At 47.5% G+C, this 17,142-nt stretch overlaps 2 protein-coding genes across 3 annotated transcripts in view; one reads left to right on the top strand and one right to left on the bottom strand.

Moving 5' to 3' along the window:
- Positions 1-2,367: 2,367 nt before the first annotated feature.
- Positions 2,368-16,211, bottom strand: LOC143293964 (uncharacterized). The gene is made up of 7 exons (XM_076605358.1): positions 16,197-16,211; positions 14,436-14,491; positions 10,319-10,463; positions 9,513-9,597; positions 7,595-7,837; positions 4,853-4,904; positions 2,368-2,521 (listed from the first exon to the last, which is right to left on the bottom strand). Exons 1-7 carry the CDS (start codon positions 16,209-16,211, stop codon positions 2,368-2,370), a joined length of 750 nt encoding a protein of 249 aa, XP_076461473.1.
- The window catches only part of LOC143294021 (DNA-directed RNA polymerase I subunit RPA2-like), a 68,434-nt gene continuing 67,498 nt past the window's right edge, over positions 16,207-17,142 (top strand). For both annotated transcript variants that reach the window (XR_013056864.1, XM_076605411.1), the window contains exon 1: positions 16,207-16,286. Coding sequence is in view for 1 of the 2 variants with exons in the window: in XM_076605411.1 (XP_076461526.1) it covers positions 16,257-16,286 (30 nt within the window). In the remaining variant the exon portion in view is untranslated. The remainder of the gene's footprint in view (positions 16,287-17,142) is intronic.

Below are 17,142 nucleotides of genomic sequence, written 5' to 3'. Positions count from 1 at the left end.
TCGACTGCAAATTGACCGCGTTTCAAGCAGTTGTGGCGAAATGATGCCCACAACTCTACCCCACAACCCCCTCACACATCACACCCCCCTCCCCCTCCTCCCGCCCCACAGCCCTCTCGGACCACAAAATACGGCTACAAGCGCGCGAGACGCACGCACACACGCTTTTTTTTTTTTTTTTTTTTTTTATTACCTACATGCACGCGAGCAAAGGGATAGACAGAGCTGTCGTTTTGCTTGATATCACATTCGTCTTTCCTTCACTGTTGGGTCTTCTGAAGGCCGATGCACACAAAGAGGTCTACGGCACGAGCATGCCTAAGAGACGGATCTGAAAAGAAAGAAGAAAAAACTCATCCCACCCCCAGGCCGTTGAAAATCATAATCTGGATCTGGATCTGTACGTCGCCGAACCAGTTTTGATTATACTGCGATAATATTATGCTCTTGCCACACGCACCCGTCTTTTGGCGGTTTGTGTGTGCGTGTGTGTGTGTGCCACAATCTGTCAGGTTTCACGGGATTGATTCAGGTGTTCACCGGGTTTTCAATGCAGCCTTCAGTGGATCACCCGCACCCTCCCCACCCCCACCCCGACCCATACTAGGAAAATACAGCGTTCCTCCATGTGAAACAAACAACAACTCCGTGAAAAAGAAAGAAAATCAGCATGATGTTAACTGTGGCTATACTCAACTTGGAAAAGAACATGTTCATTATTTCATCTATTTTCACCACAGATCAGTCTGGCTCAGTGTTAGGTTTTTCTCACACCTGACTGACAGGCCTGTTGTTCAAATCTTCACAATTTAAAATGATGTTTGTAACTTCTTTGTACCGACTGTTTTCTTCAGAGAGTCATTTTCTGTTCTTTTAGAGTGATGTGCTGTTTTGGAGCTACCATTGAGTGTTATTTGTTTGCGCGCCTGTGTCACGTGTGTGTATGTATATATATGTGTGAGAGAGAGAGAGAGAGAGAGAGTTAAGTAACGCTATGTATTTACACTATGAAGCATGAGACAAGCTTTTTTTTTAACACAAGAGAATCCAGGGACACACGAAAAGAATAGCACTAGTGAGACCGAGAGAAACTGCTGGTTGTCATGTACTGGGATACAAAGAAGGAACCCGCTGTGACTGGCGAGAGGAGTTTTCATTCTGAACACACCACGCTTCAAGTCTTTCAGAACACCCTCCTCACAAGTGCCCAGAATCATTCATCCCCTTTGACACGTGGCAGACTGACTTGTGATCACTGACAGCGGCTTTCTCGTCAGTCCAACTGGTCCCGGGAAACCAAGAAGAAAACAGTGAATGGCGTGATGAGTGTTCACCTTTGAACAGGTGTTAGAAAACTGTCAGACTGATGATCAGGATTCGTCTGTTGCAGTTTCGGTATCGGCGGCAGTCCACTTTCAATGTTAAGTGGCAAGAAGGCCACACACCAGAGGAGACCCTGCACTGCTGCTGAGTCATTTCGGTGGTGTTCAGTGATGCCTGTTCTTACTTGAGGTATTCAGAACACCACCCCGTACTGACGACATTAATTGTTCTGTCGTGAAGCCAGACTGACTGAGTGGTCTGCCACTGAAGTGCTTAGCTCAGCCACACAACTCTGTTGCAGACTGTTTCATCTCTCTACATAAAAACAAACAAAAACAAAGGTGATCCAAACAAAGACCAAAGTGTTTAGGGTCTGCATCACAAATCACCCAGTTAACTCAAGCAAAGACAGTTGCATCAAATATTTTAATCAACTTGAACATATGACATACAATACTGTGATTATCGTGTGTTGTCTGCGTAGCATACATCACACATGAATTTCTCTTATTGAGAAGTATTCTGTGTTCTGTAATACGAAGCGATTGACTGTTCATTTCAGAAAAGTCCACCAACTCGGCTCCTTGCACGACACAAAGCAGGCATCAGTAACAATGGTACTGGACAGTTCGTCACTTCTACTGGTATCAAAGTGAACTCGTCATGAATGCATTCTGTTCTTGCTGGTGAACACAGTCTGAACCATGGACACATTATTTATTTGGTTCTGTGGCCTGTGGTGGAGATTTCAACAGATGTGCATTTCAGCTGGTTACTGATAACAACATGTTACACACAGTTACAGCAAGAACTGGCTTGTGAAGCATTGGTGATGTTAAAATACTACCCATGTGGATTGTGTCTACCATCAATTTCCAAAAAGCAACAAAATAGCAAACAAACAAAAATTCAAAATCAATCGATAAACAGTGACATTTCCGTTCGTGTCCTTTGCCATTAACATTTGTCACGTAACCCACAGCCCTGTGTGTGTGTGTGTGTGTGTGTGTGTGTGTGTGTGTGTGTGTGTGTGTGTGTGTGGATTCACTGGTGGTCACTGCTCAGTCTGCGGCCGATCATGAAGATCCTCTGCTGCAGCAGGTCCTTCTGGTGCCGGAGCCGGTCCTCCAGGTCCCGTGCCTCCACCAGCAGGGACTCCACGTTGTTCAGACACACTGACTCGTACTCCTCACTCTCCCTGCACACACACACACACACACACACACACACACACACACACACACACATTATCATCATCATCATCAGCAGCAGCAGCAGCAGCAGCAGCAGGGACTCGACGTTGTTCAGACACACTGACTCGAACTCCTCACTCTCCCTGCACACACACACACACACACACACACACACACACACACACACACACACCATCATCATCATCATCATCATCATCATCAGCAGCAGCAGCAGCAGCAGCAGCAGCAGCAGCAGCAGCAGCAGCAGGGACTCGACGTTGTTCAGACACACTGACTCGAACTCCTCACTCTCCCTGCACACACACACACACACACACACACACACACACACACACACCATCATCATCATCATCATCAGCAGCAGCAGCAGCAGCAGCAGCAGCAGCAGCAGCAGCAGCAGGGACTCGACGTTGTTCAGACACACTGACTCGAACTCCTCACTCTCCCTGCACACACACACACACACACACACACACACACACATACACCATCATCATCATCATCATCATCATCATCAGCAGCAGCAGCAGCAGCAGCAGCAGGGACTCGACGTTGTTCAGACACACTGACTCGAACTCCTCACTCTCCCTGCACACACGTGCGCGCTACACTGATACAACGTCAACATGACTCCACACTCAGGATCTCTCTGCATGCACACAAGAACACACGACAACGCCAATTTCCACAAGTATTACTGCTGATACTCCTCTGTCTCTGCATGCACACAAGAACACACGACAACGCCAATTTCCACGAGTATTACTACATACTCCTCTGTTTCTGCATACACACAGCAATGCAGTTTAAGTGGCACACTAATGATGGAGTCTCCCGTCGTACCGACGGATGAGTCGGCAGGCAGACTTATCTGTCGGTTCGTGTTCTCATATGGGAGAAGAGGCCGATTCTGGATGCGCAGCACTTCCCTCGGGTGTTGCAAGGGAAAACGTCTCCAGAAGTTGAGCCCTGCTTCCTTTGCTCACGCTTCTCCTTAATAGCAAGCGTTCTCTTGTTTTCAAACGTCTTTATGCCACTAGAGCGCAGCATCCTCCAGCGACAGCGGTCAAGGGCATCAGTTTCCCAGGAAGCGATATCTATGTCACAGGCTTTGACTTTGAGGTTTGTCTTCAAGGTGTCCTTGAAGTGCTTGCAGGGTCTTCCAAGTTCGCGGTGGCCTTCCTTCAGCTGGCCATACAATAGCATCTTCGGGATCCTGCTGTCTGTCATGCGGACAACGTGTCCTGTCCAGCGTAGCTGGCACTGGATCAGCAGGCTTTTGGTGCTGGGCAGGCCGCTCCTCTCTAGGACCTGGAGGTTGGAGACCCTGTCTTGCCACCTTATGCCGAGGATCTTTCATAGGCATCTCTGGTGAAACTGCTCAAGTTGTTGAATGTGATGGCGATACGTCATCTATGTTTCACAGCAGTACAACAAGGTAGTCAGCACAACAGATCTGTAGGTTTTGATGTCATCTATGTTTCACAGCAGTACAACAAGGTGGTCAGCACAACAGCTCTGTAGGTTTTGATTTTGGTGCTGAGCCTGATGCCTTTGTTGTTCCACAGCCTGTTGTTGAGTCTGCCAAAGGCGGAGCTGGCCTTGGCGATGCGCAGCGTCACTTCTGCATCAAGGGCACACTAATACCACTGGCAAAATCACACTCTACCTACATACAAACACACAACATTGCATCACACTGATACTGTGGATGATGATTTAAAAGTCCGACCTCCACAGGCAAGGGGTTGTTCAGACAGGAAGTGAGGTGGAAGCCAAGAGCAAGGTGATCTACTGACAGGAAGTGAGGTGGAAGCCAAGAGCAAGGTGATCTACTGACAGAAAGTGAGGTGGAAGCCAAGAGCAAGGTGATCTACAGGACAGAAAGTGAGGTGGAAGCCAAGAGCAAGGTGATCTACTGACAGGAAGTGAGGTGGAAGCCAAGAGCAAGGTGATCTACTGACAGGAAGTGATGTAAGGTGACCTACCTGATAGGAAGTGATGTAAGGTGACCCACCTGACAGGAAGTGAGGTAAGGTGATCTACTGACAGGAAGTGATGTAAGGTGATCTACCTGATAGGAAGTGAGGTAAGGTGATCTACTGACAGGAAGTGAGGTAAGGTGACCTACCTGACAGGAAGTGATGTAAGGTGACCTACCTGACAGGAAGTGATGTAAGGTGATCTACTGACAGGAAGTGAGGTAAGGTGACCTACCTGACAGGAAGTGATGTAAGGTGACCTACCTGACAGGAAGTGAGGTAAGGTGATCTACCTGACAGGAAGTGAGGTGAAGCCAAAGGAAGATGACCTACCTGAAGTTCTGAGCCATCTGGATGATAAGCATCTTGGTTCCCTGGGCCAGCTCTGTCACATCAGCAACACACAATTCTCTGCATTATTCGTTACAGAAAATGATTCTTTATGACGATGATGATGATGATGATGAAGCACACTGTTCTCTTATCTATCAGCAGCAACAAGGTGCGTACCTCATATAAACAAGAAACACACAGATAGACAGACACAGACACAGACACACACACGATGTTCACGATACGCATGGACACGTTAACATAGACGCACATGCAATCAAAGAGATTCATTTTGAAAACGAAACGAAACGAAAATGGATATATATATATATATATATATATATATATATATATCTGTGTGTGTGTGTGTGTGTGTGTGTGTGTATGTATGTATGTATCCAGCTTGTTGACATTCAGGCGTTTGGGTGCTTTCATGCCCTGAGGCCGTCTCTTGGGTTGGATGTGGAGGTTGAGCTTGGAGACGATAAGGCGGTGGTCTGTCCAGCACTTGGCGCCACACATGGCCCTCGTGACTCGTACGTCCTGCCTGTCCCTCTTCCTGACGATGACAAAGTCGATGAGATGCTAATGCCCAGAGCGAGGATGCATCCATGACGTCCTGTTACGGGTAGGGAGGCAGAAGACGGTGTTTGTGATAAGGTCGTGCTCGGCACATGTCTGGAGAAGTAGTTGGTCATTGCTGTTACAGTTACCAACCTCATGCTTCCTAATCACGCCTTCCCAGGAGGTGCTGTCACAGCCAACTCTCGCGTTAAAGTCACCAAGAATGATGAGCTTGTCTGCGTTGGGAACAGTGGTGATGACAGCGTTAAGGTCCTCGTAGAACTTGTCCTTGATCTCATCCGGGTTGGTCATGGTGGGCACGTAGGCGCTGACAATGGTGGTAAACTTCTTCCCGTTGCATAAAGGGAGTTTCATCATCATCAGGCGATCGTTCACTCCTTTCGGGGGGCCAGCCAGCTTGCCAACGAGGGTTGTCTTCACTGCAAAGCCAACTCCAGCCTCACGTCTCTCCTCAGGTCCGCGACCACTCCAAAAGAAGGTGTAGCCTGCGCCTCGCTCATAGAGTTCGCCTTCTTCTGCCAGTCTGGTCTCACTGAAGGCAGCGATGTCGATGTTGTACCTGGCTAGTTCACTCGCAATGAGTGCTGTGCGTCTCTGTGGTCTGGCTGAGTCGCCTCTGTCCAAAAGCGTACGAACGTTCCATGTGGCAATGGTCAATGGGGTGCTCCTTGTTTTCTTCTTTCTTTCCTTTGTGTGTCGACCGCTTGAGTAGGGTCCCCATCAGCCGTGGTATGCTGACTAGGGTGGTGTGGAGCAGGCAATGTTTAGGGCACCTTTTCTAGCCCCTTCCTCATGCCATGGTGGTGAGCAGTGCTGTCCTGAAGAGGGCTGCTCAGTCGCTCAGGGGGCTGCCAATCTCCACCGCAGCTCCAGTCCGTGAAAAACGACCCTATGGCCTGAGCCACCTGTGTGCAGGTCCGCGGCTACGACTGCCAGTGTACCCACACCTATCGCTTCGTCGCTCGCCCGTCGCCACAGGGCTTGGGGAAAATGATGGTATGGGATGAAGGATGACTGATGACTTGCGCGATGACTTTGTTTATAGGGAGGAGGAGTTGCGCACCGTCGACCTCACTCTCTTGTCCGAGACCGTATGTATCCAGTGGCAAGACGAGGTCAAGACGACTGGAGATGGAAACGGATGCAGTGGATGACCAGGATGTCCTATGTGCCTCATCCTGCCCTCAGCACTCCACAGTGCTCTGCTGCAACCGCCTTCCTCTCCGTTGAACCATGAAGGTTTCTTCCGCAGAGTCCGCCGGATCCAGTCTTCACATGCTTGGGTAGAAAAGCCCTAACTCACCGAGGGTTTGAGACCCGTCGGCTACCCTCACCTAGTTTAACCAGCCTGTCAAAGCTGTTGCCCGGGGATTGGGCGCTGCCGCATGCTAGCAGCTTCTAGGACCCATAGGTGAGAGCTGGGTGCCAGTGGGGACCAACAGAGGACGAACCACTCCCGGAAGAGCGTGACAAGCCCCCCCTCTAGAGTTACTACCCCTCCCGTGTACCCCCTAACCCCCAATCTCCAGGTAAGATTGGTCTGAATATCGTTTATCAGCCCATCAGTCAGGGCGGTGTGGTGGGGCTGCCAGTGAAGGGACCAACACCTGAAGTAGGTCTGAACTGGAGGAAGGTGGCAGAATGGTAAAGACGCTCATCTCCCAACAGTGTTCGTGGGGGTCTGGGCTCGATTCCCACTCTCGACCTTTCTCCCAAGTTTGACTGGAAAATCAAACTGAGCGTCTAGTTATTCGGATGAGACTGTAAACCGAGGTCCCGTTTGCAGCGCGCACTTGGCGCACAGAAAAAGAACCCACGGAAACAAAAGAGTTGTTCTCTGGCAAATTTATGTGGAAGAAATCCCCTCAGGTACACAAATATAGGTCTATACGCATGCACTCAAGGCCTGACTAAGCGTGTTGGGTTATGCTGCCTTCAGGCGTCTGCCTAACGGATGTGGTGTAGCGTATAAGGATATGTCCAAATGCAGTGACGTCTCCTTGAGAAAGGAGAGTGAACTGAAATCTGTTGTCAGTCTATCAGTTGGGGTGCTGGGGCACCAGTGAACTGACCAACACCTGAAGAGCCAACAGTCCACATCAGGTGAGCGGGTGAAGGGACGTGTGTGTTGACACTTGCTCACAGGGACAGACTTACCCTCAAACAGGTCAGCTGCAGCTTGGTGTCTGTTTTCAGACACCTGTGGGGGTGAGGACATGCTGACGTCTGACGCTTCTGTCACGTCATGGTGCTGCTTTCGCTGCCTCTGCTTCCTTCGTTGTTGCTGTTGTTGTTGTTGTGGTTGTTGTGGTGGTGGTGGTGGTGATTGTTGTTGGGTGAGGACAAAGCCGTCCCCTGGCTCTTCCCTTTCTACACCTCCACACTCCCCCTCTCCCGCCCCTGCTCACAGCCACACCATCACCCACACCTGTCTGTCATCTGATGTCCTGCTGAAAGCCACACCATCACCCACACCTGTCTGTCATCTGATGTCCTGCTGAAAGCCACACCATCACCCACACCTGTCTGTCACCTGATGTCCTGCTCACAGCCACACCATCACCCACACCTGTCTGTCACCTGATGTCCTGCTGAAAGCCACACCATCACCCACACCTGTCTGTCATCTGATGTCACCCTGTGTCCATGCCCTGCTCACAGGCACACCATCACCCACACCTGTCTGTCATCTGATGTCACCCTGTGTCCATGCCCTGCTCACAGGCACACCATCACCCACACCTGTCTGTCATCTGACGTCACCCTGTGTCTATGCCCTGCTCACAGGCACACCATCACCCACACCTGTCTGTCATCTGATGTCCTGCTGAAAGCCACACCATCACCCACACCTGTCTGTCATCTGATGTCACCCTGTGTCTATGTCCTGCTCACAGGCACACCATCACCCACACCTGTCTGTCATCTGATGTCCTGCTGAAAGCCACACCATCACCCACACCTGTCTGTCATCTGATGTCACCCTGTGTCTATGCCCTGCTCACAGGCACACCATCACCCACACCTGTCTGTCATCTGATGTCCTGCTCACAGGCACACCATCACCCACACCTGTCTGTCATCTGATGTCACCCTGTGTCTATGCCCTGCTCACAGGCACACCATCACCCACACCTGTCTGTCATCTGATGTCCTGCTCACAGGCACACCATCACCCACACCTGTCTGTCATCTGATGTCCTGCTCACAGGCACACCATCACCCACACCTGTCTGTCATCTGATGTCCTGCTCACAGCCACACCATCACCCACACCTGTCTTGTCATCTGATGTCACCCTGTGTCCATGCCGTCACTGATGTCTGTTGTCTTGTTTCTACTGTCAGTCAGTCTATGTCTTCAGTGTTTGTGGGTTGTCTACCTGCACCACAGAGCCGCTTATTACCTCTTTTGCACAGTCGACCGACAGTTCCTTCAGTATTTTACGATCTATAATCCACTGAATATTCCAGCATGGGTTGCTGCATGATTAATGAGCATAATTCAATTAATCATTACATGAAGGGAGTGTTGGCGGATACAGATCTGACCTGGAAGATTTAAACAACATCAAACAACTCTCCTCACAGTCGTTGCAACAGACGGTTGTCTGTCCACTGAAACGATGAATCACCAGGTCACGTGCATTCTGACATCATGTCCGTTTTTTGCAAAGTATTAAAATACGCATATTTACACACACACGTACACACACTCACATACACGCAAAACACACGCACGCACGCATCACAATTTCCAAACACACACACATTTAAATGGGAAACTGTATCTATCTGTATGCTTATTCAAATGTTTACAATTTCTTCTTTGATCTTAAAGAAGAATTTTGACAGTCCACGTATGTGGTTTGAAAGGAAAACGACTAACCCAGGAAGAAGTGTGATGATGATGATGATGACGACAATGATGATGATGACGACGACGACGATGATGACGATTATGATGATGATGATGGTGATGATGATGGTGACGATGACGCAGTGAAGCAAGTGAAGTGTACGGAAAGCTGCAGACTGACAAGCGAGGAACCGGCAGTGTGAGGTGAGAAAGTTACCCGAGAAGTCCGCGTGTCCGGGCAGTCCGAACTGCAGAGAGGACTTGGGGATGTCGGGGGTGGCGGGGGTTACAAAGCCCTCTTTCTGCACGTCACAACACACATCGTCTTTCAGCTCATAACACATCTGTGTGTGTGTGTGTGTGTGTGTGTGTAAGGAGGTGCGGGTGTTAGGGTGTGTGTGTGTGTGTGTGTAAGGGGGTGTGGGTGTCAGGGTGTGTGTGTGTAAGGGGGTGTGGGTGTCAGGGTGTGTATGTGTGTGTGTGTAAGGGGGTGTGGGTGTTAGGGTGTGTGTGTGTGTGTGTAAGGAGGTGTGGGTGTTAGGGTGTGTGTGTGTGTGTGTGTGTGTAAGGGGGTGTGGGTGTCAGGGTGTGTATGTGTGTGTGTGTGTAAGGGGGTGTGGGTGTCAGAGTGTGTGTTTGTATGTGTGTGTGTGTAAGGGGGTGTGGGTGTCAGGGTGTGTGTTTGTGTGTGTGTGTGTGTGTGTGTAAGGGGGTGTGGGTGTTAGGGTGTGTGTGTGTGTGTAAGGGGTATGGGTGTCAAGGGTGGTGGAGACAACAAACGCCACAGAACATAAAGAATCTTTCCTGCGGTCTCTGACAACAGTCACGTGGTCTTACAGCATGCCTCTGAGAGATGCAGAAGAGCTATGTCTATATGTGCGGAAGTGGGTGCATACACGTGTTTCTGTATGGCATTTGCGCGCACCTTGATTTTGTGTGATGTGACAACGGCACAAACGGCACGTGCCAAATCAACAGCTAACAAGACGCGAGAAGGGACAATGAACAGCTGTGCTGACATACATCCATCTTGCGTTTTCTGCTGTGCGTTCTCCTGTCGTGGTCAGCGGTGTGGTCCCCCTGGTCAGTCAGGCTTTCAGCTGGTGTCTGCCTTGTGGCGAACAGGTCACCAGTACTGGCCGTCAGGTCCTCATCCTCCACGTCACCACTGCACACCACGCCACGTCAGTCATGGAAACTTCACAAAGTGTGCATCAACAACGTCACCACTGCACACCACGCCACGTCAGTCATGGAAACTTCACACACTGCACATCACCAACGTCACCACTGCACACCACGCCACGTCAGTCATGGAACCTTCACACACTGCACATCACCAACGTCACCAACGTCACCACTGCACACCACGCCACGTCAGTCATGGAAACTTCACAAAGTGTGCATCAACAACGTCACCACTGCACACCACGCCACGTCAGTCATGGAAACTTCACACACTGCACATCACCAACGTCACCACTGCACACCACGCCACGTCAGTCATGGAAACTTCACACACTGCACATCACCAACATCACCACTGCACACCACGCCACGTCAGTCATGGAAACTTCACACACTGCACATAACAACGTCACCACTGAACTCAAGGCCTGACTAAGCGCGTTGGGTTACGCTGCTGGTCAGGCATCTGCTTGGCAGATGTGGTGTAGCGTATATGGATTTGTCCGAACGCAGTGACGCCTCCTTGAGCTACTGAAACTGAAACTGAAACCACTGAACACCACGCCACGTCAGTCATGGAAACTTCACACAGTGCACATCAACAACGTCACCACTGCACATTGCACATCAACAAAGTCACCACTGCACACCACGCCACGTCAGTCATGGAAACTTCACACAGTGTGCATCACCAACGTCACCACTGCACACCACGCCACGTCAGTCATGGAAACTTCACACAGTGCACATCAACAACGTCATCACTTAACACCGCGCCACGTCAGTCATGGAAACTTCACAAACTGCACATCAACAACGTCACCACTGCACACCACGCTACATCAGTCATGGAAACTTCACACATTGCACATATCCACATCAACCACTGTATTACTTTCAACTGTGTGGAGTTAGGCTGAAGGGATATTACCGTTTGCAATGCATTTATGCCGTGTATTTGGCAGTTTTGAGTATCAAGGCTGGTGCGACAATCGTTGAATGAGAACGCTGTTGTGGTGTGTGGCTGTGGCTAACATGTCAGTTTCCTTTCATTGTGGAGGACATGGGCAGGGGCGGGGAACCCTTCATTCTTTCTCCACCCACTCATGACTGACACACGGCTACACACAGCAGTTATCATTTCTTTCCTCCAGTAGGTGTGCATCGCGGACTTCAGAGAAGTCTGTGCTGTGCACTCGCTGATTTGCGCTGACCCGAGAACGAGTTCCTGGTCTGACCACTTGTTCTCAGCGCAGGTTGGCAACTCTCTCAGAGAAATACCCGTTGATGACTGGTGCCAAGCTTCTTCCCCCACCCCCCCCCCCCCACCCCCCCGAAAATGTCATGGATATTTAACTGTTCATGATCTCTGAACAACAAAAGACACGCCCACAGAAACCATGCGATACCTGCTTGACCTTCCTTCAGTGCAGGCCAGAAACAAGTTAGAACAGGTCAAGACCTACTTCAAAGCATTAGAAAACCCTCAAAACCCACTGCATGACGCAGTCAAAGAACCAAAAGGCAGCCGTCTAGGGCGAGGAAGATCATGGATGGGGCAAGCAGAAGACACAATCCAGCTAGTATGCCGACTACAAGACCTGAAAGAAACAAAAGAATGGGAGAAAAACCCCGAAAACCTCAACCATCTATTCAACACAGCCATTTCACCCACTCTAGGAAGACATTGTCGGGAATGGCCAGAGGGCAAAACTGATGCGGAAGTGAAGCTACTCATAGAAGAAAACAGTAAAGAAGAGGACATCATCATATACACAGATGGCTCAGTCACCAAAGACCAATCCGGTTGGGGATTCACTGCGAAACAAAATGGAAAAACAGTTAGGGAAGAGAATGCTGCCTGCAAAGTCACAACCTCCAGCCTAACGATGGCAAGTTGAAGCTGTGACACATGCCCTCCAGTGGCTATCGTCCATCCATACGCCCGGAAACCAACATGCCATGATTCTAACAGACTCAATGAACCTCATACAGAAAATTGAAAACGGAATGGGAAGCCCAGAGTGGCATAAGGCAATGCGCAACTTTCAGATAAAAAAAATCACATGGTCATACTGCCCGGGACATGCAGGAGTTAAGGGAAATGAGCGAGCTGACAGACTTGCTGGTAACGCAACACCAACGAGCGGCCTACATCTAGGAAAATCGGAAATCCTCAGAAAAGTCAAAGAATATCAAAAAGAACAGGTACAAGGCCATCACACCATCGATCGCCTCAAAGAAATAAAAGCAGAGAGCGGGAGCGGCCGTAAGTCTAACATGAAAGGTAGAGCACGATGCTTTGCAAATCAAACAAATATCGGCATCATTTCCAAACCAACATTGCGCAAATTTCTTCAAAACGGAACAGAGTCTCTGTGGGCTTTTCCAAATACAGTAGACTGAGCAACACACTAGACGCCACATTCTTGGCATCAGAGATCTTTTCCCATCCCTCTTGCGGCCAGTCAGTGGCAGCCTCTGTGCGTGTGTGTATGTGTGTGTTTGTGTGTATGTGTGGGTCTATGTTTTTGAGTGCGTTTGTGCATGCGTGAGAGTGTAAGTGTACACAAGTGTCAGGAGAGTTCTGTGCATGTATGTGTGTGTGTGTGTGTGTGTGTGTGTGTGTGTGTGTGTGTGTGTGTGTGTGTGTGTGTGTGTGAGGGGGAGGTGGGGGTGCAGGGAGGAGGTGAGATAGAGGATGAGGTATGTGAGTGTATGCATGCCTACACTGTGGGAGCATCAGGATATTGGAACGTATATATTATATATATATCTTTGTATAATTATATGTGTGTGGGGTTGGGGGTGGGAGATATGGACGTGTGTGTGTGTGCTTGTACAAGTAAGTGTTCATCGGTTTGTGTGAGTGTGTGTGTGCGTGTGCGTGTTTGTGTGTGTGTGTGTGTGTGTGTGTGTGTGTGTGTGTGTGTGTGTGTGTGTGTGTGCCGTGGAAGCTGCGATACATAGACTAGAAACTCCGAGTGTGTGGAGGAGGGGGTAGAGGAGGTGCAGGGAAATTTGTGGGGTGTGTGTGTGTGTGTGTGTGTGTGTGTGTGTGTGTGTGTGTGTGTGTGTGTGTATTGGAGCTCATGTACGTTTATATGTATTTGACTGTGCTTTCATATCTATGAAACTGCGTTTTGGGGGCATATCTGTTATGCATGTGTGGGTGTATGTGTGAATGTGTGTCTTCATGTTTTATATTTATTTGCTTATTTATCATCATTATTGTCTTATTTATTTAATTATTTATTTATTTATTATTATTATTATTATTTTATCATTATTTTCATTACTACTATCTTTTTTTTTCTTTTTTTTCTTCTTTTTTTTTTCTCTCTTTTTTTTTCCATCATAATTATTATTTATTTATTTATGTATGTACCCTTCTCTCTCTCTCTCTCTCTCTATATATATATATATATATATATATATATATATATATATACTTTTTTCTTCTTTTTTTTCTCTCAAGGCCTGACTAAGCGCGTTGGGTTACGCTGCTGGTCAGGCATCTGCTTGGCAGATGTGGTGTAGCGTATATGGATTTGTCCGAACGCAGTGACGCCTCCTTGAGCTACTGATACTGATACTGATACTGATCTCAGTGTCGGAAATTACAAATAAATTTTCGGGAAAGATCTCAGTTTACCGTGCCGGCCGGTGGTGACTGATAAATTGTTAGTGTTGTACTGACATCCAGACACATCTGGGAAAGGTTATATACTGACACTATATTAATGTGTTTTGTCACACACACACACACACACACACACACACACATCGCGTCACAGCACTGGCACACACACAAACAACGTCAAGAGCCACCCGTCAGTACAATACACACACGCACACAGACTATGAGTTTGTCCTCAACAGTCCACAACAGAGACAGACAGACAGATAACCCGGCCACACAAAACTGATCGCAGTTCAGATTCATACTTACAAATTCAGTTCAAAATTGCACGATGTTTCACTGGAAATTCCACAACTGGAATCCACCTAGATCGCCAAAACATGACACGGGCATGGCTCACATTGAAACAATCACAGCTTACTTTCTGAATAACAACTCAGTAGTACGATAATTGTTATTCCCTTCTTGTTTTACTCCACGAGAGGGTCGAACACTGAGGAAATTGTTGAAGTTATCAAAAGGTGACTTTTATGTTTCTCTCTTACCTTCAGTTGAATGTGTCGGAAGTACGTAAGAGTTTTTTCAGTTTTTGAAAAAAATAAAATTAAAATAAAAAAATATAAAAAGGCATTCGCTGCGATATACTAAAGAAATCTCACAATTAATTTGGAATTAGTCTCAAATCATCTCAGATAGCGGGCACTGATAAAAAATGGAATGTTCCCAATTAGAAAGATGATCAATCCCTTCAGAACTGTAACTGGGGCAGCATGGGCAAATGAGTTCTTTTCGGATACACTTAATACTCTCAAGCGATATACACCTAAGGTCGGTTTGATCTTAACGTGGACCAGTTGTTGTCAATACACTTTTAAAAAATCCATTATTTGTTTCAGATTGTCTTTTCCGTTTTGCACACACACACACACATATGTGTGTGTGTGTGTGTGTGTGTGTGTGTGTGTGTGTGCAAAACGGAAATGACAATCTGAAACAAATAATGGATTTTTTAAAAGTGTATTGACAAGAACTGGTCCACATATGTGTGTGTGTGTGTGTGTGTGTGTGTGTGTGTGTGTGTGTGTGTGTGTGTGTGTGTGTGTGTGTGTTTCTTTTTCTTTCTTTCTTTGTTTTGTTTGTTTTTGTTCAAGCGATTCCCCTTTTCTTTTCCCTTTTAAAAATTATTAAATTCAAGTTATAAATATTATAGTTTTGTCTACGTTTCACTGGATGAATTGGTTCAACTAGACATCACCATTTCCTGTCATTTATTGACTGATAGCAACAATTACTGCAGTCGTTCCTGTATTATTTGTACGATATGATTTGTTTTCAAGAAAAGAAAAATACAGTAGTAACACATAAACGTATTCACATACCTCATATATACCAGTCAAATCGTCAGAAGAATCAATTAATCAAGGAGACTTAGTGAAATAAAAAATTTGGGTTTCTATTTTCTTTTTTTCAATCTTCACCCGTGGAACATATACCTTTTTTTTCTTCTTTTTTTACGCAGAAAAAAAAGCTTGTTATCAAGTTCGCACGCTGCAGATCTACCAGCATGCTGTTTGCAACCGGTAGTCTATACTTTGACTGTCGACGGTTTAGGCCTCTCCCGAGGCCTGTTCGTGTTAAAAAAAAAACCAAAAAAACTGTCACTGAATTGGTTGCATTGGTTACTATTTCAGCATGGGAAATTTAGTTCTTAAACATTTGAGCATGGACGCTAATATCTCAAGTTTTAGTGTCTATGATTTGAAATAAGATTCTGGTATTTTCTAAAACACTGGAAAAGTCAGCCCCAATAATTTCAATTCGTTGCACATCAAGACAGTACTAACTTGTACAGAAAAAAAATGATAAAATCAAATTGGATGTTATTCTACAATCACTTTCAATGCATTCGTTGCTATTTTACCGAATACTGGGTTTTTCTATAATGTGACTTATCTTTTCCCCCCAATAACTCACTGCTGTCATCATCAAATTGTGGAGGAAGCAGACGATCTTTTTTTCGAGTTTGATCAACCTTCCTTCCATACCAAAGAGCCATAATTTCAGAGTCACTTCCCCTGCTCCCATTTCCGGAGCGAAGACACGTGTGGAGGGAGACTACGAGTTATAAACATGATTGTGGCAAGGGAGCATCAGTGGGAGGTAAAGTCATTCGCCCATGACGTTTTCAGCAGTTGGTAGTGATTTTCGTCACAGTGTGTATACACATGAAGGGGGGGTCAGGCACTAGCAGATCTGTTGATCTAGGACTCATCCAAGCGCACTATTTAGACTTCAAAAACTGTTTGGGCATTTTCTGACACATGTTTTATCTGGTTGAAATCATACCTTTTCGTCCGGTCCTAGACAATCACTGTCAACGGCCATAACTCCTCAGCATCACCACTGAAGTGTGGGGTCGCACAGGGGTCTGTGCTTTGACCTGTTCTGTTCAGTTCTGAACTAATGCATGTGAAGTTCTTGTGATGTGTGCCTGACATGTCCCATTCCTTCTAGTCCTGAACTCTTGAGATGAGTTCGAAAGTGACGTCATTGGGAAGGAAATATTTTGCTTTGCTTTTGGAGCCGAGCATTAGTAGGAGATGGGTCACCGGGCCAGCAAGCGAGCTGTTGGGTGCCCTCTTGGACAGGAGTTGTGGGGTTCAATTCTTGTGTGACCCGCCTTCTTCCACGGTGTGGGTCTGTGTTCTGTGTATTTCTTCTGGGCCAGTGGTGTGCCTGTTTCCTGGTGACAGATTTTTCCTGTGATTTTTTCCTGTGGGTTTCCCCTGTCTGCCACCCCGATGGAACTCAGGATTCGTCCCTGCTGTGGTCCTCATTCCCCTTCGGGCCTGTCCGTCCCAAATTCCCTCACTCCCACTCCTTTCCCTGACCTCCATATTTCCAACGTCCTCACCCAGAGTCCCTCATCCCGTTCCAACCTCTCCTATTCTGCAGGCAAGCGAATTAAGCGAGTTCATTGACACTGGCCTTCAACGGACAAGCTTGAGTTTGGTTT

This window comes from Babylonia areolata, chromosome 19 (genome assembly GCF_041734735.1).
Source record: "Babylonia areolata isolate BAREFJ2019XMU chromosome 19, ASM4173473v1, whole genome shotgun sequence".
NCBI lineage: Eukaryota > Metazoa > Mollusca > Gastropoda > Neogastropoda > Buccinidae > Babylonia > Babylonia areolata.
The sequence above is the reverse complement of the archived record's forward strand: the minus strand, read 5'-3'. Positions and strand labels throughout refer to the sequence as shown.

Excerpts from the sequence above, each read along its gene's own strand:
- LOC143293964 (XM_076605358.1), bottom strand. Across the intron at positions 7,838-9,512 it reads CGGACACGCGGACTTCTCGG|GGGCGGGAGAGGGGGAGTGT; the intron begins GTAACTTTCTCA and ends GGCTGTGAGCAG. Across the intron at positions 4,905-7,594 it reads TGCAGCTGACCTGTTTGAGG|AGCTGGCCCAGGGAACCAAG; the intron begins GTAAGTCTGTCC and ends CTGATGTGACAG.